At 50.1% G+C, this 14234-nt stretch overlaps 1 protein-coding gene across 6 annotated transcripts in view; it reads left to right on the top strand.

Annotated features, from left to right (window-relative positions):
- The window catches only part of KDM2B (lysine demethylase 2B), a 116237-nt gene extending 102003 nt beyond the window's left edge, over positions 1-14234 (top strand). For 3 of the 6 annotated variants that reach the window (XM_017814342.1, XM_017814339.1, XM_017814343.1), the window contains 9 exons: positions 1355-1498; positions 6238-6324; positions 6914-7183; positions 9627-10300; positions 11744-11907; positions 12362-12523; positions 12775-12876; positions 13199-13417; positions 13851-14234. In XM_017814342.1, the coding sequence (XP_017669831.1) occupies positions 1355-1498; positions 6238-6324; positions 6914-7183; positions 9627-10300; positions 11744-11907; positions 12362-12523; positions 12775-12876; positions 13199-13417; positions 13851-14032 (2004 nt within the window). In that variant the 3' untranslated portion in view covers positions 14033-14234. The remainder of the gene's footprint in view (positions 1-1354; positions 1499-6237; positions 6325-6913; positions 7184-9626; positions 10301-11743; positions 11908-12361; positions 12524-12774; positions 12877-13198; positions 13418-13850) is intronic. The other 3 variants (XM_017814340.1, XM_017814344.1, XM_017814341.1) reach the window with 3 other exon arrangements.

The raw sequence follows: 14234 nt of genomic DNA, 5'->3' as shown, positions 1-14234 counted from the left end.
GCCCTTCAGTGGGGCACAGAGGAGGTTCCCTAGACACCCTTGCTCCCAGCAAGAAAAACTGTCCTGCTCCTGGGATGTTTCTCTTGGGTGTGGATATAAATACTTGTGTGGGAGATCAGACAAAACAAGTGGACAGAGCCCTGGACAACTTGGCTTTTCTCTGGTTTACCTGCTGGTGATCCTGGGGATTCCTATTTTGTGCTTGGAGGAAGGGTGGGAATGAAATAGTATTTGCAGAATACTTTTAAAGTGGAGCGTGGGTAAGTCCTGGCAGGAGAAGGCAGGGAAGTGTTGCCATAGCTAATGGATCAGGTGTTGGGGTGTGGGGCAGAGCACTGTGCCCTGTAATGCCTTACTGCAGCTGGGCTTCTCCCGGGCTGAAATGTGCTGAAGGATGCTCTGCTGCTGCCAAAATTTGGGTTGGTGTGCAGGTATCCACTTAGAGACTATTTTTTATTTTATATCTCTACAAGAGATCTTGCCATGAAAAGCCACATCTCTGCCTCTGGCTGTGTAATGGTTAAGGACTTGCAGCCTAATCGATTGCACTTCCCATTATGGCCAGTTTAGGATCTTCCTTTTCCTTTTTGTAATGAGGTTTATTATACCTTATTGCTGCAAAGCAGAAGTTTGTTAATCATTACCAGAAAGGTGGCTTTTTAATTAGAGTGGCTTTCAGTGCTTTGACATGGGTGACAGATCTGTGAGATGCTGCAGTTCCCCTTCTGCCTCAGCAGAAGAGAAAACTAAAAAATCAGTGTGATCCCACTTGTGACACTTGCAGGAGAGAATCCTCTTTCTAAGTGCAGAGGTTTTTGCAGTGCTCAGGTTGGGAGCAGGGCCCTGGATAATGGACTGTCAGTCAGTAAAGGGTCTGTTCTTGGTTCTGTTGTGGGCTTGCTGTGAGACCTGGATCAGGTCCCATAACATCTGTCTGCCCTGCCTGTAAAATAGGGGAGCTGCCAAAGTGCCGCTCGGATTGCAGAGCTAATGGATGTGAATAGTGATGTTCTAGGTTGCTTCTTTCCCCTCCCATTGTACACTGGTGAAGTGACTTGCATGCCAATGTCTGTGTTAGCTCACAGATTCAAGGAACCCTCCAAAAATGCATTTTCATCCATCCCTGGAATGCTCCCTGAATCTGTGTTGCTGCAGGGAGGGCACTTTGATGAAACGTTTCCTGTGGTGCTTGGTCTGGATACCCAGCCCCAATTTGTTACCAGTTTTTCTTGCCTTCATGGCAGTCTGCACAATTAATCCCTATTTATCTCCTCTTTGAAATGAGGATACTGTAAATGCACATTGAGTTCTTCTGTTTCTGTGTCCTGATCTATTCTTTCTGATACATAAACAGCCGGTGTTGCCTCATACTGCTGTGTGTCTGGTGTGTGGAGAAGCTGGGAAGGAGGACACTGTGGAAGAGGAGGAGAGCAAGTTTAATCTCATGCTAATGGAATGCTCCATTTGTAATGAAATCATACACCCAGGATGCCTTAAGGTGAGTACAAGGATGTGATACATGTTGGAAACAAAAGCTGCATTAGTTATCACCTTCATGTAAATGTAGTGCACAGAAAATGAGAAGCTTTTAGGTTTTCACCTTTGGACACTTAAGTGAGCAAAGAGTTGGTGTGAAGAGCAGAGTGAAACACAGCCCTGACTGGCAGGTGGGGTCCTTGAGGTAGCAGCATTCCCTGTGAACAGAGGCTGGCTTTGGATGGCCCTGAGGGGGATGTGCATGCAAAGGTCTTGTGGGTTTGTTTTGTTTTTCTTTCTTTTTGCCTCTTGTTTAAGGAAGTGAGTTGTTTCAGTTGGGATGGGGCGGACAGAGCAATCTGCCTGTCCTTCTGGATGAGATAGCCCCAACTCTGTGTCAGCAGCTCCTCCCCGTGTCCCACAGTACAGAGGAGCAGTTTGCTGCTCGTGTTGGCCCAGGCACAGATGTGCCTTTGGGTGGCAGCTGGCTCCAAAGATGTTATGAGCAAGTGTTGGAGTATGAAGAGAGCAGCTCTGGAGAACAGCCTGAGCGAGTGTCAGGCTGCAGGAGTGCTCACCCTTGGCTGACTCGAGCCCTGTGAGCAGCTGTATTCTTCGCTGGTAACAGAAGTGTCATTTTGGGCATAACTTGTGCATTAGCATTTAGAAGCTGCCTTTCTCCAGAGCTGGTTTCTTTCAGCTGATCAGCTATTTCCTGTTGCTGATTTGTTTATGGTTAAAGTGATTTGCCAAAGCAAATGTGTTCTAACACACCATGCCCCAGAAAGCAGCTTTTGGGCCCTTCTGGGATCTCAGGGAGGAGAGGTATGTCTGTTCCTTATGCAGGCCTGGGGTGAAGCTCTCCTGGTCTCTCATTTCCTTGGCTCTGTATGTGGTGTTGCACCAAGCCCCGTGCTGTCGTTTATTAGAGCAGAACATGGGGAGCTGGCAAAGCAGAGCTGTGCCTGTCTCCCTGATTCATGGAACTGGTGCTCACAGCTCCTGCCACAGATGGGCTCTGAAAGGGAGCTTTGCTTGTTTGGCTCTGCCTAGAACAAGGCTTCGGGGGCTGGTGAAGGAGGGGAAGGAGCTGCTTGTTGTCAGAGGTGCCTTAATTTTGGCTGCTTTGCTGTTCCCTGTCCTTGCTGGAAGTGCCCTGTGCTCCCCCATTGCTGGCTTTGCAGTGTCAGTGACACTTCAGGGCTGAGTCCAGAGGACGCACTTGTTGTCTCGTGGCAGCTCAAGTATTGTTTCCTCTCCTCATACTACATTTGGGACTAGGTGTACAGGATGTGGGTCAGGTCTGTGAAATCAGACAAGTGCTGTTTGTTCTCTTACACCTGCATGGTGGTCTGAGTGCTCTTTAGGTAACTAGGAACAATGTTGCTTTGGGTATTTCTGACAATTAAGCAGTGGGAGATTTACTGTGTGTCTGATGTCTTTGTATTTTGATTTCTCAGTGCTTCTGCTGAGCTGAAATTGTAGGTAACTGGGACTCTTTATTTACTGAGGCAAAAGGGCACTGTTAGGATTTGAGAATTGTCTTGGAAGGAGAGATGAAGCTGCTCAGGGGAACAGCAAAAGGAAAATGGAGTCTCTTCCTTGGATCCCTCCTCACTCTTTATTCCCAGGTTCTATGATTTCCTGCAAGACAGAAATCTGTTGCCATGTTTACATGTTGCTCGAGCCCTTGAGCCCTGAGGATGGAGCGGATGGAGCCCATAAATAGCCTTTGATGCAGCCCCAGCCCCAGGGCAGCTGCTTTGGCTGCCCACAAGGGAAGGTCCCTTCCTGTCCCACTTGGGAAATAGCAGTACCATGTGAACTGTTGGTCATCTCCAACTAAATATCTTGCAAATGTACATGTCACTGAATATTTCACAGAATATTCCAAGTTGGAAGGGACCCACAAGGATCATCGAGTCCAGCTCTTAAGTGAATGGCCCATAAAGGGATTGAACTCACGATCTTGGTGTTATTGGCACCATGTTCTAACCAACTGAGCTGATCTTGGGGTCGGGGAGTCTGGAATAAACTGGATCAGTGAAGAGAGGATGTCCTTTCCTGGCATATTCCCACATGGAGTGAACTCCCTCCAAGATGCATCTCCAGAGCTTGTGGAGTAGTTTGGCACATGCAGTGGGAGATTTGTTCTCCTGGGCAGGTTGTTCCTGGTTTGAAGTCCCTCCCCCTCCAGCTTCCTGATTTGGCTGTACATGTTTTGTGCTGGGTTTTCTCCATGAATCAGCAGTGTCAGAGGATGACACTCTGAGGAGTTAAATTAAGGGCAGCTCAGGTGCATCTATGCTCTGACACAGCCTTGAGGGGCTCCCTTGCTGGGGGAGCCCTGGGTTCCAGAGCCCTGGATCCCTGGCATTGGAGTGGTATTAAGGACAGCCAGGTTGTTCCATGTGCTGAGCCATGTCCTGGGAAGTTTTGACATGTTTCTTTCCTTGAAAATACACCAGCAACACAAATGCTTGTTTTGCTGAACGAGTTTCTTATGAAAATGATCTTGGGGAGTGTTTCACGAGCACAGAACTGTTTCCATGGGGAGCTCCTGAGATTTTGGGATGAACATTACCTTTCATTGTTATGGAGTGTTCGAGTTGAACCACGAGTGGTGAATTTTTCTTCCCACATTCCAAATTGCTGGTACTGGTTAGCACATGTGAGTGCAGCACCTGATGCTGTTTCCCTAAGGAGAAGGGGTTCCTGTTGCTCAGTAGGAGCCCATTCTTTTCCATCTCAGGTGGATATAGTAATTATGGTGAAGGTGAATATTTAGGTGCCTTGTCAGAACAGCAGGAATACCAAGGCCTTTTCCAGCACAGCTTCAGCCCAGGTGTGTCTCACTGCCTGTTTCAGTCTTGGCACTGTCAGAATTCCTGGCTGTCCCTCGAGGTGCCAGATCAGCATCCTGGGGCGTCCGTATCCCTGACAGGAAGATTTCAGAGCAGTGAGGTCTCCTGTTGACACTCTGTGGATTGCTGACCTTGTGCTGCAGGGGGGTTTCTGTGACACCTCCCTGCGGCTCCGACACCCCCCTGCTGTTTGTAACAAACACTCGGAACTGGCTCCCACCCAGCCTGAAAGGCTTGGGACACATTCAGTGGCAGGTTTGTGTGTGTCTAATTAGTTTGCTTACAGTCCCCCACATCTGTTCAGTTCCTTAAACTTCACAGAAGGGACAGAGCTGTAATGCTTTCCCTTCAGCAGCACTTGTTCTATATTCAGTGCGGGAAATAACTTGTTCCCAACTTGAGCTCGAGCCAGGGATTGTTCCCCCGAGGCAGAGATGTATACAACAACTCCTGGAGTATCTTACACCTACCATGGGAAAGAAGGTTCAAAGGCACACAGTTGTGATAAAACCAGTATTTAAATTCTGCCCACTTCATTTACTCATTTATTAACTCCAGGAGACTTGCTGAGAGACTGACATGTCATCACTCTCACTGGATGGTGAAACTAGAATGGCTACTGTCTGGCTCAGGGACTTGAGGAAGCAGTTCCTAAATCCAAGGGCTTGCTCCCGCACAGCCAGTACCTTTTCCCTGAGCTGGGAGGAGAAGAGGAAATGTTTCAGAAACATGAAAAATCTGCAGGTCCCTGCCTCTGCCTGTTCCTGTCTCCTACTGTGCTGCTGCTGCTGCCAGTGCCCAGCTGTTGGTCTGGGCAGCAGCATGGTTTTTTTTTTCTACAGTAGTAATAAATTAATATTTTTCTTTTTTTTTTCCCCCCAAGGTTTTTTTTCTGAATATGTAACTAAACTCTTAAACGGGAATGTGCCATCAGTGAGCATGTGTTTGTGTGGAGGGTGTATCTTATGTCTTTTCTGAAACACCTATCTCCTGTTTGGGAAGCAATCCAGGCTCCTGTGTGGAAATTCAGAAACCAGCAGCTTTCCAGCTGCGTGGGGTAGGACTCTGCTTTTATTGGAGTGTAACAACACTGAGCATAAAACACTGAGCTTTCTTTCAGAAAGCAAAATGTCAGTCTCAGAGGTAGTGGAGTTGTCAGCCGTTCTCTCCCTTACACTGGCTGAGGATCTGGGGGTGTGAGAAACCCTAAAAATGCCTCCATGTGTCCGGTCTTGTGAACAAACGTGCCTGTTGTCGAGCTGACTTGGCAGCCACCATTCCCACTGGCACATGGGCTTAAGGGCTGGAGGCCTGGGACTGCTAGTTCTGATCCAGAAAGAAAAGTATTTTAAGGAACACTTGATTACAGTGCAGGGAGCTTTGCTGCTAAAAATGCCCAAAGGGATTAATGTATGTGAGAACGTGTATGGGAGAAATCCTGCCTGTGGAAGGATCAGCCTGTGCCTCACCGGGAGGGGACACGGGATTGGGATGTGCAAATACACGGTGTGGGAGGATCTGTGGAGATGCTGTGACTGCAGTCCTGGGGTTTGGGGGGTTGGTTTGGGCTGTTGGGGTGTTCTTCCAAAAGCAGAATGTGTTAACTGGGGTTGGCACTGACCTTCATAAAAAGCCCAGAGCTGAATCCTTTGTCAGGTGCCCGTTTGGCCAGAGTGCCTTCCTCCCTGTTGTCATCAGCAACAGGGGGCCTGTGCAGGGCCCAGGGCTGGTGCAGCACCTGCACTGCTCTGGGTGTCTCTGCTCAGCCCTTGGGAGGGCAGCAGTTGATCCAAGAAAACAGTGAGCTGTACAGAATGCCTTGGAATGATCGTGATCCGCCTGCAGACTTGGGCAGCTTTTTCAGCACGACGTGAATGGAGTTGTGTCTCTCCCACAGGTGAAGGAATCAGATGGTGTGGTTAACGATGAGCTGCCGAACTGCTGGGAGTGTCCAAAGTGCAACCATGCAGGGAAAACTGGAAAAGTGAGTTTAATGGGAATAAGTGGTGCTGGAATGAGATACAAAATCTCAAGCGTCCCCTCTGGCTTGTAAATATAATTTTGCCCAATACCAGCTTTTGGTTTTGTACTTAATTCAGGTTTTGTGCTTAATTACCCATGGTGGAGGGTTGGAACTAGGTGATCTTCAAGGTCCCTTCCAACCCAAAGCATCCCAGGATTCTGTGATGATCCCATGATGATTCTGGTTTTGTATTCTTGTTCCATGTGGCAACGCTTCTCCCGGAACCTGGGGAATATTTAGGTTAGTTCTGTGCACTGCTGCACGTTAATTTCGACAAGGAAAATTCTTTACAGTAGATTAAAAATTCAGAAGCAATTATGCAAAACCCAGAGTGTCTGTTGGAATTAGTGAAACTTTATTTCTTTGCAAACTGAGACAGACACTTGCAAGTGTGTCCTTGGAAAAAATAACTTTACGAAGGTTGAAACTTTAACCCTTGGTAATCGTTCTGTGTGTTACAAAGAGACCAACCCAGCAGAGTGTTGGTGGCAGCTTGAGGAGCTGAGAGATGCATAAGGTATAAAGTTGGCTTGTGTTTTGTGTCTCTCTGGTGTACAAGCAAAAGCGCGGACCAGGATTCAAATACGCATCAAATCTCCCGGGCTCGTTGCTGAAGGAGCAGAAAATTAACAGAGACAACAAGGAAGTGACAGATGCTGCGAAACGGAAAGGGGACTGTGAGGAAACTCCCAGGCGGAAATCGGAGGAACATTCCAAAAAGGCTCCAGTTGACTCAATCCTGAGGAGAAAGTCCGACGAGGTGCATCTGTGGAGGAAAAGGAAATTCGAGAAGTCCCAGGAACCCACCATGAGAAAGCGGGTAAGGCACAACACCCATCCCGTGTGCTTGCACGGAGCGTGGGCTGGCTGGGGCTTAGAGCTCATCCTGAAATCCCAGGTTGTTCCCAAAGGAACTGCGATGTTTTACATTCCTTTGTGAAGTCTGCTGGTCTGACAGGGCAGTGGCTGGAGCAGTGACTCTTGGGTTGATGTTCAGAGGCTGAAAACACTGGGATATGGCTGTTGTTTTATTCAAAATACTAGAAAACCCACTTTAACTGAGAAATCTTTACAAGGTGCTCAGAGTAGGAACAAGGTGAAAATGAATTTTTCATGGAAACCTTTTCATCTCTCTCCACGTGGTGGCGCCTGGCAGCTGTTTTGGGGCTGATTTGGGAGTGTGCCACACTGGGAACTTTGGAAATGACACCTTCTGGTGCCTGCAGGGAGCAGGGACTGCTCCCAGCAGCCTTGTGGAAGCTTGTCCCTGGATGTGACAGTCAGAGCTCTTGGGCCAGGCAGGGACACTCTGAATGTCATATGGATTCCAAACTGCTGGTTTGCAGAGGCTCAGATTTGTCTCATGACTGATGGCTGTACAGTCAGAATCAGGCTGGATTTGTGTTGCATGTGGAGCTCACCAGGAGTGGGAGTCACAGTCCTGCAAGGTCAGGCAGTGGCAATGCTGCAGGATGGCAAGTGTAGGGATTGGGGCAGCTTTGGTGGAGTGAAAGAGCAAAATTCACAGTACCAGTTCATGCATTAGTGCTTGCTGGCCATGCTCCCTTTTTCCCATCCCTTTGGACTCCCAGACCTTCTCAGACAGCACAACAGATGTTCGTGTTGGGGATTTTACTTTTCTTTTTTCCAACAGCTGAAATAACAAACTCTTCAGGAAGAAGGTACTTTGCCTTTTTAATAGATAGATTCTCAATCCCTTTTAGTCCCTTCTCACGTGAGCTCAGTGGTGAGCCAGTTTCTCAGTCATGTCCTTGTGCACTGCAGGCACTTATTATCCCATTTACATCTTGAAATCACAGAATCTCTCTCACATAAACCTTTAACTCCAGGGTAGTTTAGCTGCATGTCTTGTTTTATATTTTCTCTTCTGGTGTCCCATATTAAAATACAGCAGCCAGCTGTGTTTTGATGACCCAGGGAAAAAAGTTCTGTTTCTATACTGATGGCTCTTCCTGTGTGGGTGAATACTGCCCTGGCACACAGCCCCTCAGCAGTGTGTACCACAGCACATGCCTGGGGTCCCTGCTGACCCCCCAGGGATGGCCTGGCACACAGGTACTGCTCCCCTCTCACAGCCTGGCAGGATCAGAACTCCAGTGCCTTTAAGCAGAGTGCTCATCAGTGCCCTGTGTGAGGGCTGCTGCAAACTGCCACTGGGCTGATGCTGTAATGCTTTTATTCTAACCTGTCATTAACTTCCTGTGACCTCTCCCTTTATAATATGTTAATTTAAAGGCAGGGTGATCAGCTTTCTCTGCAGGGTGAAGCATGGGAGGGAGCACAGCCACTGACCTGATCCAATTAGTTTATTGGGAAAGCAAAAACAGGAGCCTTCTGACACAACAAATGTGTTCACAGCACTTCCCCTCTTCTTGCCAGCCCAGATCTCTTATTAGAGCTACTTCATTTTAACAGCTCGTGGCTTCTTTCTTGCTTGGAGTGATCAGATTAGACTTGAAGTCTTCCGAGCTCTGGGTTCATGTGTCTTAAACACTGCCTGGTGTGCATGGAAGGGAGATGGGATTCATGGGAGCAAGTGCAGAGCAGTTTGCTGTTGTGAGCAGGGTCTGGGGCAGGAGGAAGGTGCCAGCAGAGCCCCGTGAGCCACGTGGAGCTGGTGCCAGCAGGAGGGCTCGGCAGCCCAAGGTGCATCAGGACTGTCAGTCACATTCCCTGTTCTGCAGGCATTGGAGGTAGGGGGGTGTGAGGATGGGCAGATTTTGGTAGGGGTGTAAGAGAGCAGCTGAAGGTCACTGAAGGAGGTTGTGCAGGCCCAGCCACACTGTGGGTCAGGAACTGCAATTCCACAGGTTTCAGAAATGGCCCTTTGGAATGAGATCACTGGGGCAGAATTTGAATTGGATGCCCAGTGAGTGTCTGCCAAGCCTGGGTGGTTCTGGCTCACTGGGGACAAAGCTGCTGATCTTCAGTGGATAAATGGTCCACTGGGTAATGGGAGAGGCCCTGGAATCTGCAGGATTCTGCAGGGTGAATAAATCCATTTATCACTCCTGGAGCCCAGCGAGCCAATAGCTGGACTGCTCATCCATGTTGGCACCTGAACTTGATCCCTTTGGCCGGTGGATGTTCCTGGTGCTGGGATGGGTGGGGCCCAGCACTGGCAGGTGGCCCAGCCCCCCTGGGCAGAGCTCCCTGTGCGGAGCATCCGCACGGGAAGGGAAGGGAAGTGCTGCTGGGAACGTTCTCGCTCCAATAGTCAGCCCTTGTCTCTTCCCTTCCAGCGGCGATCGTGGAAGGCTCCAGATGACCGAACTGCCATGATCAAGCCCCTGCGGCGCCTCAAGCAGGAGCCCGAGGATGAGCTGCCAGAGGCACCTCCCAGGTCCAAGGACAGCGACCAGTCGCGGTCCAGCTCGCCCACCGCGGGGCCCAGCACGGAGGGCGCCGAGCCCAGGGACAAGAAGAAGTTCAAGATGAGGAGGAAAAGGCGGCTTCCCAACAAGGAACTGAGCAAGGAGCTCAGCAAGGAGCTTAACCAGGAGATCCAAAAAACCGAGAACAGCCTTGCCAATGAGAACCACCAACCCATCAAATCCGAACCCGAGAGCGAGAACGAGGAACCCAAGCGTGCGTTGAACAACAGCGAGAGACTCCACAGGTTCAGCAAAGGCTTGAACGGGACCCCCCGGGAGCTGAGGCACCAGCTCATCCCCAGCCTGCGCAGCACACCCCGCGGGATCACCCGGCCCCCGCCCTCGCTCTCGCCCCCCAAATGCATCCAGATGGAGCGGCACGTTATCCGGCCTCCTCCCATCAGCCCCCCTCCGGACTCGCTCCCCCTGGATGACGGGGCAGCCCACGTGATGCAGAGGGAAGTCTGGATGGCTGTCTTTAGCTACCTCAGTCATAGAGACTTGTGCATCTGTATGAGAGTTTGCAAGACCTGGAACAGATGGTAAGGAGGGCGGGGAATGAGCTGGGTCCTGTGTGTGGTGGGATGGGCACGGCAGGGCAGCGGGTGAGGGAGGCACTGATGTCTCCTGGAGAAGTGTGCAGGCTGTCCCTGAATCGCTGGTGAGCCCGAGGAGAAGGGGTGACCAGCAGTGGCTGGAGAAGCAGCATGTCTCATGTCTCATGGTGCTTTCTCAGAAACAGCAGTTCCCAGCATTTCTGATGGGAGCTGTGTCAGCCTCGGCGTCAGCCTGCCGGGCTGCAGCACTCGGGAGCAGCCTGTCCTGCAGTCACACACCACAGTGTTCCTGCTGCTGGAACAGCCAGTCTGGTGTCATTCTGCCCCAGGACTTGCTGATGGCCAACGTTTGTTCAGTTCAGCTATTAAATATCTGTTGAGATAGTGAGGATCCTGCCGTGCCCCCGGTGTGCTCCTCACAAGGGCCGTGCTGATTGTCTCCCTGTGGAGGGTACACGGAGAACAAACCTGTTCCCTGTGTTCTGAGCCAGCAGAGCATGTCATGGAGGGATCCTTTGTTCATGGTGCTTACTCACAGCCTGTCCCCTGTGCTCGGGATACCTGTGTGAGCCCTGACACAGTCAGTGGCTGCTCGGCAGCAGCAGCTTTAGTGCACAGATTTACAGGTTTCACTGAACCTGCAGTGAAGCCTCGTGGCTGTTTTGCCTCGTCCCAGGTTCCTGCGTGTGCTCACATGGACAGACTGTAACAGGCTCCTTTCTAGCACAACAAAACTTGTGTCCAGACCAAGTCGAGAGGTTGATAATTCAGTGTGAGGAGTTTGTGGAGTGTCTCCTCTGTGAGCTTCTTGGTGTCACTGAAAGCTGTAAATGCATTTTCCACTTAAATACAGTATTTGCTAATGGAAAAAAACCTGAGAAAATGCAGATTCCTGCACACGCGTCAGGACTTGATGTTGTTGCCCTTAGAGAACCATAAAGAGAGTGAAAAAATGCATAAGCCACATGGAGAGAAATAACACAAACACACAGAACAGGAGAGGGGGGATCTGTTTTACCGAATGCATTGGTTTTAAGTAAGGAAAGCACAGGGGAAATCATGAGGGTATTATTTTAAACCAGGCTTCATAGTCAGAGGGTAAGGAAGAAGCAGTGGCTTGTCTTCAAGCTAGAGAATAGATTTCATTTAAGTGCTGGGATGACTTAAAATGGGATCTGAAGTTGTTGACACTTGTAATTCTCTGGAAATAATTCCATGCTTTATTGCAGGATGTATTCGATGGAGAAACTTGAAACTTAAACACAACACCACACAATGTTATATATCTTAGCATCACTAGGCCTTATTTTTGCTATTTTCAGTTAAGTGCTGTAGTTTTTCCTACTGTTTAATGACACTTTTAAAGCCCTGCAGAAATCCAAACAAGTGCCAAATAAAGTGCTGTTGGCTTTTTTTCTTTTTGGGTAGGTGCTGTGACAAAAGATTATGGACCAAAATAGATTTAAACCATTGTAAATCCATCACTCCACTTATGCTTAGTGGCATTATTAGGAGACAGCCTGTAACCCTTGATCTTAGCTGGACAAATATATCTAAAAAGCAGCTGAGTTGGCTTATCAACAGACTACCAGGTAAGTGATATGTTTTGATCACCAAATTTAGCAAACCAGTTTGTGTCTGAACTGCAGCCTGTGGGGAAGGTCTACAGGGATTGGGTGTCGTAGGGGAGGAGTAGATTCTCCTGGGTGGGGTGTAAATATGTAAAAATGAAGCGTTAGCGGGTTAAAATGGGCCCAGAATTATTTTTTTGTGACTACTTGACATGTTTGCTTAAAATAATTTGAGGCAGGTCTTGGCCAACAGGTGGAAAGGGCCTGTGCTGAGGTGATGAGCAGAGGGGGTGGTGATGGTCACCCACAGCTGGGGAGTTCCAGGTGGTGGGAGAGATGGAGAGCTGGGCGGGAGGAGGCTCACGGGGTCCCTGCTTGTCCTGGAGCGCTGGGAGTGTTGTCCAGCCTTTGGTAGCAGCGATCACTGGGATGTCTCTGGGAAGGCCACACACTCAATCCTCTTCTGTCTCTGCAGGTCTGCGGGACCTGCTGTTATCAGGGTGCTCATGGATAGCAGTGTCAGCACTTTGCAGCTCCAGTTGTCCTTTGCTGCGGACTCTGGACGTGCAGTGGGCAGAGGGACTGAAAGACGCACAAATGAGAGACCTCCTGTCACCGCCCACGGACAACCGGCCAGGTAACGGGAGAGGAGAGTGTGGGAGCCCCATCCCAGCCCCTGGGGCGTGTCCTGCTGCTGCGTCCCCTCGGAGCAAACAGGCAGGAGCCCCTGGAGCGGCAGGGCTGGGGCTGTGCTGACCCGGGGGTGTTCGAGGCAGTGACTTGCAGCACCTCCTGGCTGGAGCCCCAGGGTGACAGGGATGTTCTCTGGCTGCTGAACCATCACCTGAGCCACTGTGCTGGTTTTCTGTCTGACTTTCTTCTCTTCAGGCTGCAACGGGTGTACTTTAGAGAGTATGGAAACACTTTCTTCCAGTTCAGGGAAGGAGCAGTTCTGTGGGTCATGCCACATTCGCCCGGATTTCAGCTCAGGTGAAATTTTGAGCAAATCGGATCTGCTTTCTGGCATGCACTGCACAGCCTACTGCTTATTCCCGACTTGTAATTCCGCTGGGCCCCTGCAGTTACTTTCATCCCTTTTGTTTTGAAATCAGGGGGTGGCTTTGTCCACGTGCCTGTTCCACAAATAGACAAGTGTTCCTGCTGATGTCCCCTCCAAAGCTCCAGACAGGCAGAAGGGTGTGAAGTTGACCTAGGGCAGCAGTGTTGTGTGTCACGGTGCATTTCATAGGCCTGCAGATGTTGGCAGTGCGGGTGGAACTCGGGGCACTGACCTGCTGCCTCCACTCTCCAGGTCAGATCGACAACCGGAGCAAGCTACGGAACATCGTGGAGCTGCGCCTGGCAGGGCTGGATATCACAGACGCCTCTCTGCGGCTGATCATCAGGCACATGCCTCTGCTCTCCAAACTCAATCTCAGTTACTGTAACCACGTGACAGATCAGTCTATTAACCTGCTGACCGCGGTCGGAACCACCACGCGGGATTCGTTAACGGAAATTAATTTATCAGGTAAGGGACACACAGGGAGGGGAAGTGCCCGTGGTGTTGGGCTTGTGTGAGGGGTTTGATCCAGCTCTTCCCTGCCCTGGTGTAACTCCCCCATCCCGGGCAGCAGCTGGATGTGCTGCTGGTGTAAATGGCCTCTCCCAGGGCAGTCACCCCCTCTGTGGCAGCTGTGAGCGGTACCGTGCCTGTTCTGAGCCCTGCGCTGCACACGCTCATCCTCCCAGGGGATTGTCCAGCACTCTGCACATCTGGCTGCTTGGCTTTATCCCACGGGTTACACAACAGCCGTGGGGATTGAGATGGGCGATGGAGCAGCCTGGGATTCCATGGGAGGGGCACAAAGGACTGACCACGGTCGGGATACGGGATAAACATCCTCGTGTTTGAGAACAAACCAAGCCGGGCTGTTAATTCCTGCCCTTTGTTCCCCCCCCAGACTGCAATAAGGTCACTGACCAGTGCCTGTCCTACTTCAAACGTTGTGGGAATATCTGCCAGATCGACCTGAGGTACTGCAAGCAAGTGACGAAGGAGGGCTGCGAGCAGTTCATAGCGGAAATGTCCGTAAGTGTCCAGTTCGGGCAAGTGGAAGAAAAACTTCTGCAAAAACTGAGTTAGTTAAAGGACTCGTGTAAATACTGGGGCGAGGGGGGGAAGGGACTAAGAACACGTAGGGATTTTATTTTCAATTGGGAACTTGGAATATCAGAAAAGGCCGCGATTGGATTTTACAACTCTTGTCGAGAACAACGCGAAACTACCCATGTTAAGAATTTCAACTTGTGCCACTAATTCAGTCCACCTGGGATGTCCTGCACTG

The sequence above is a fragment of the Lepidothrix coronata genome, unplaced genomic scaffold (assembly GCF_001604755.1).
Source record: "Lepidothrix coronata isolate B3197 unplaced genomic scaffold, Lepidothrix_coronata-1.0 Scaffold44, whole genome shotgun sequence".
Classification (NCBI taxonomy): Eukaryota; Metazoa; Chordata; class Aves; order Passeriformes; family Pipridae; genus Lepidothrix; species Lepidothrix coronata.
This window is presented reverse-complemented; position numbering and strand designations above follow the sequence as displayed.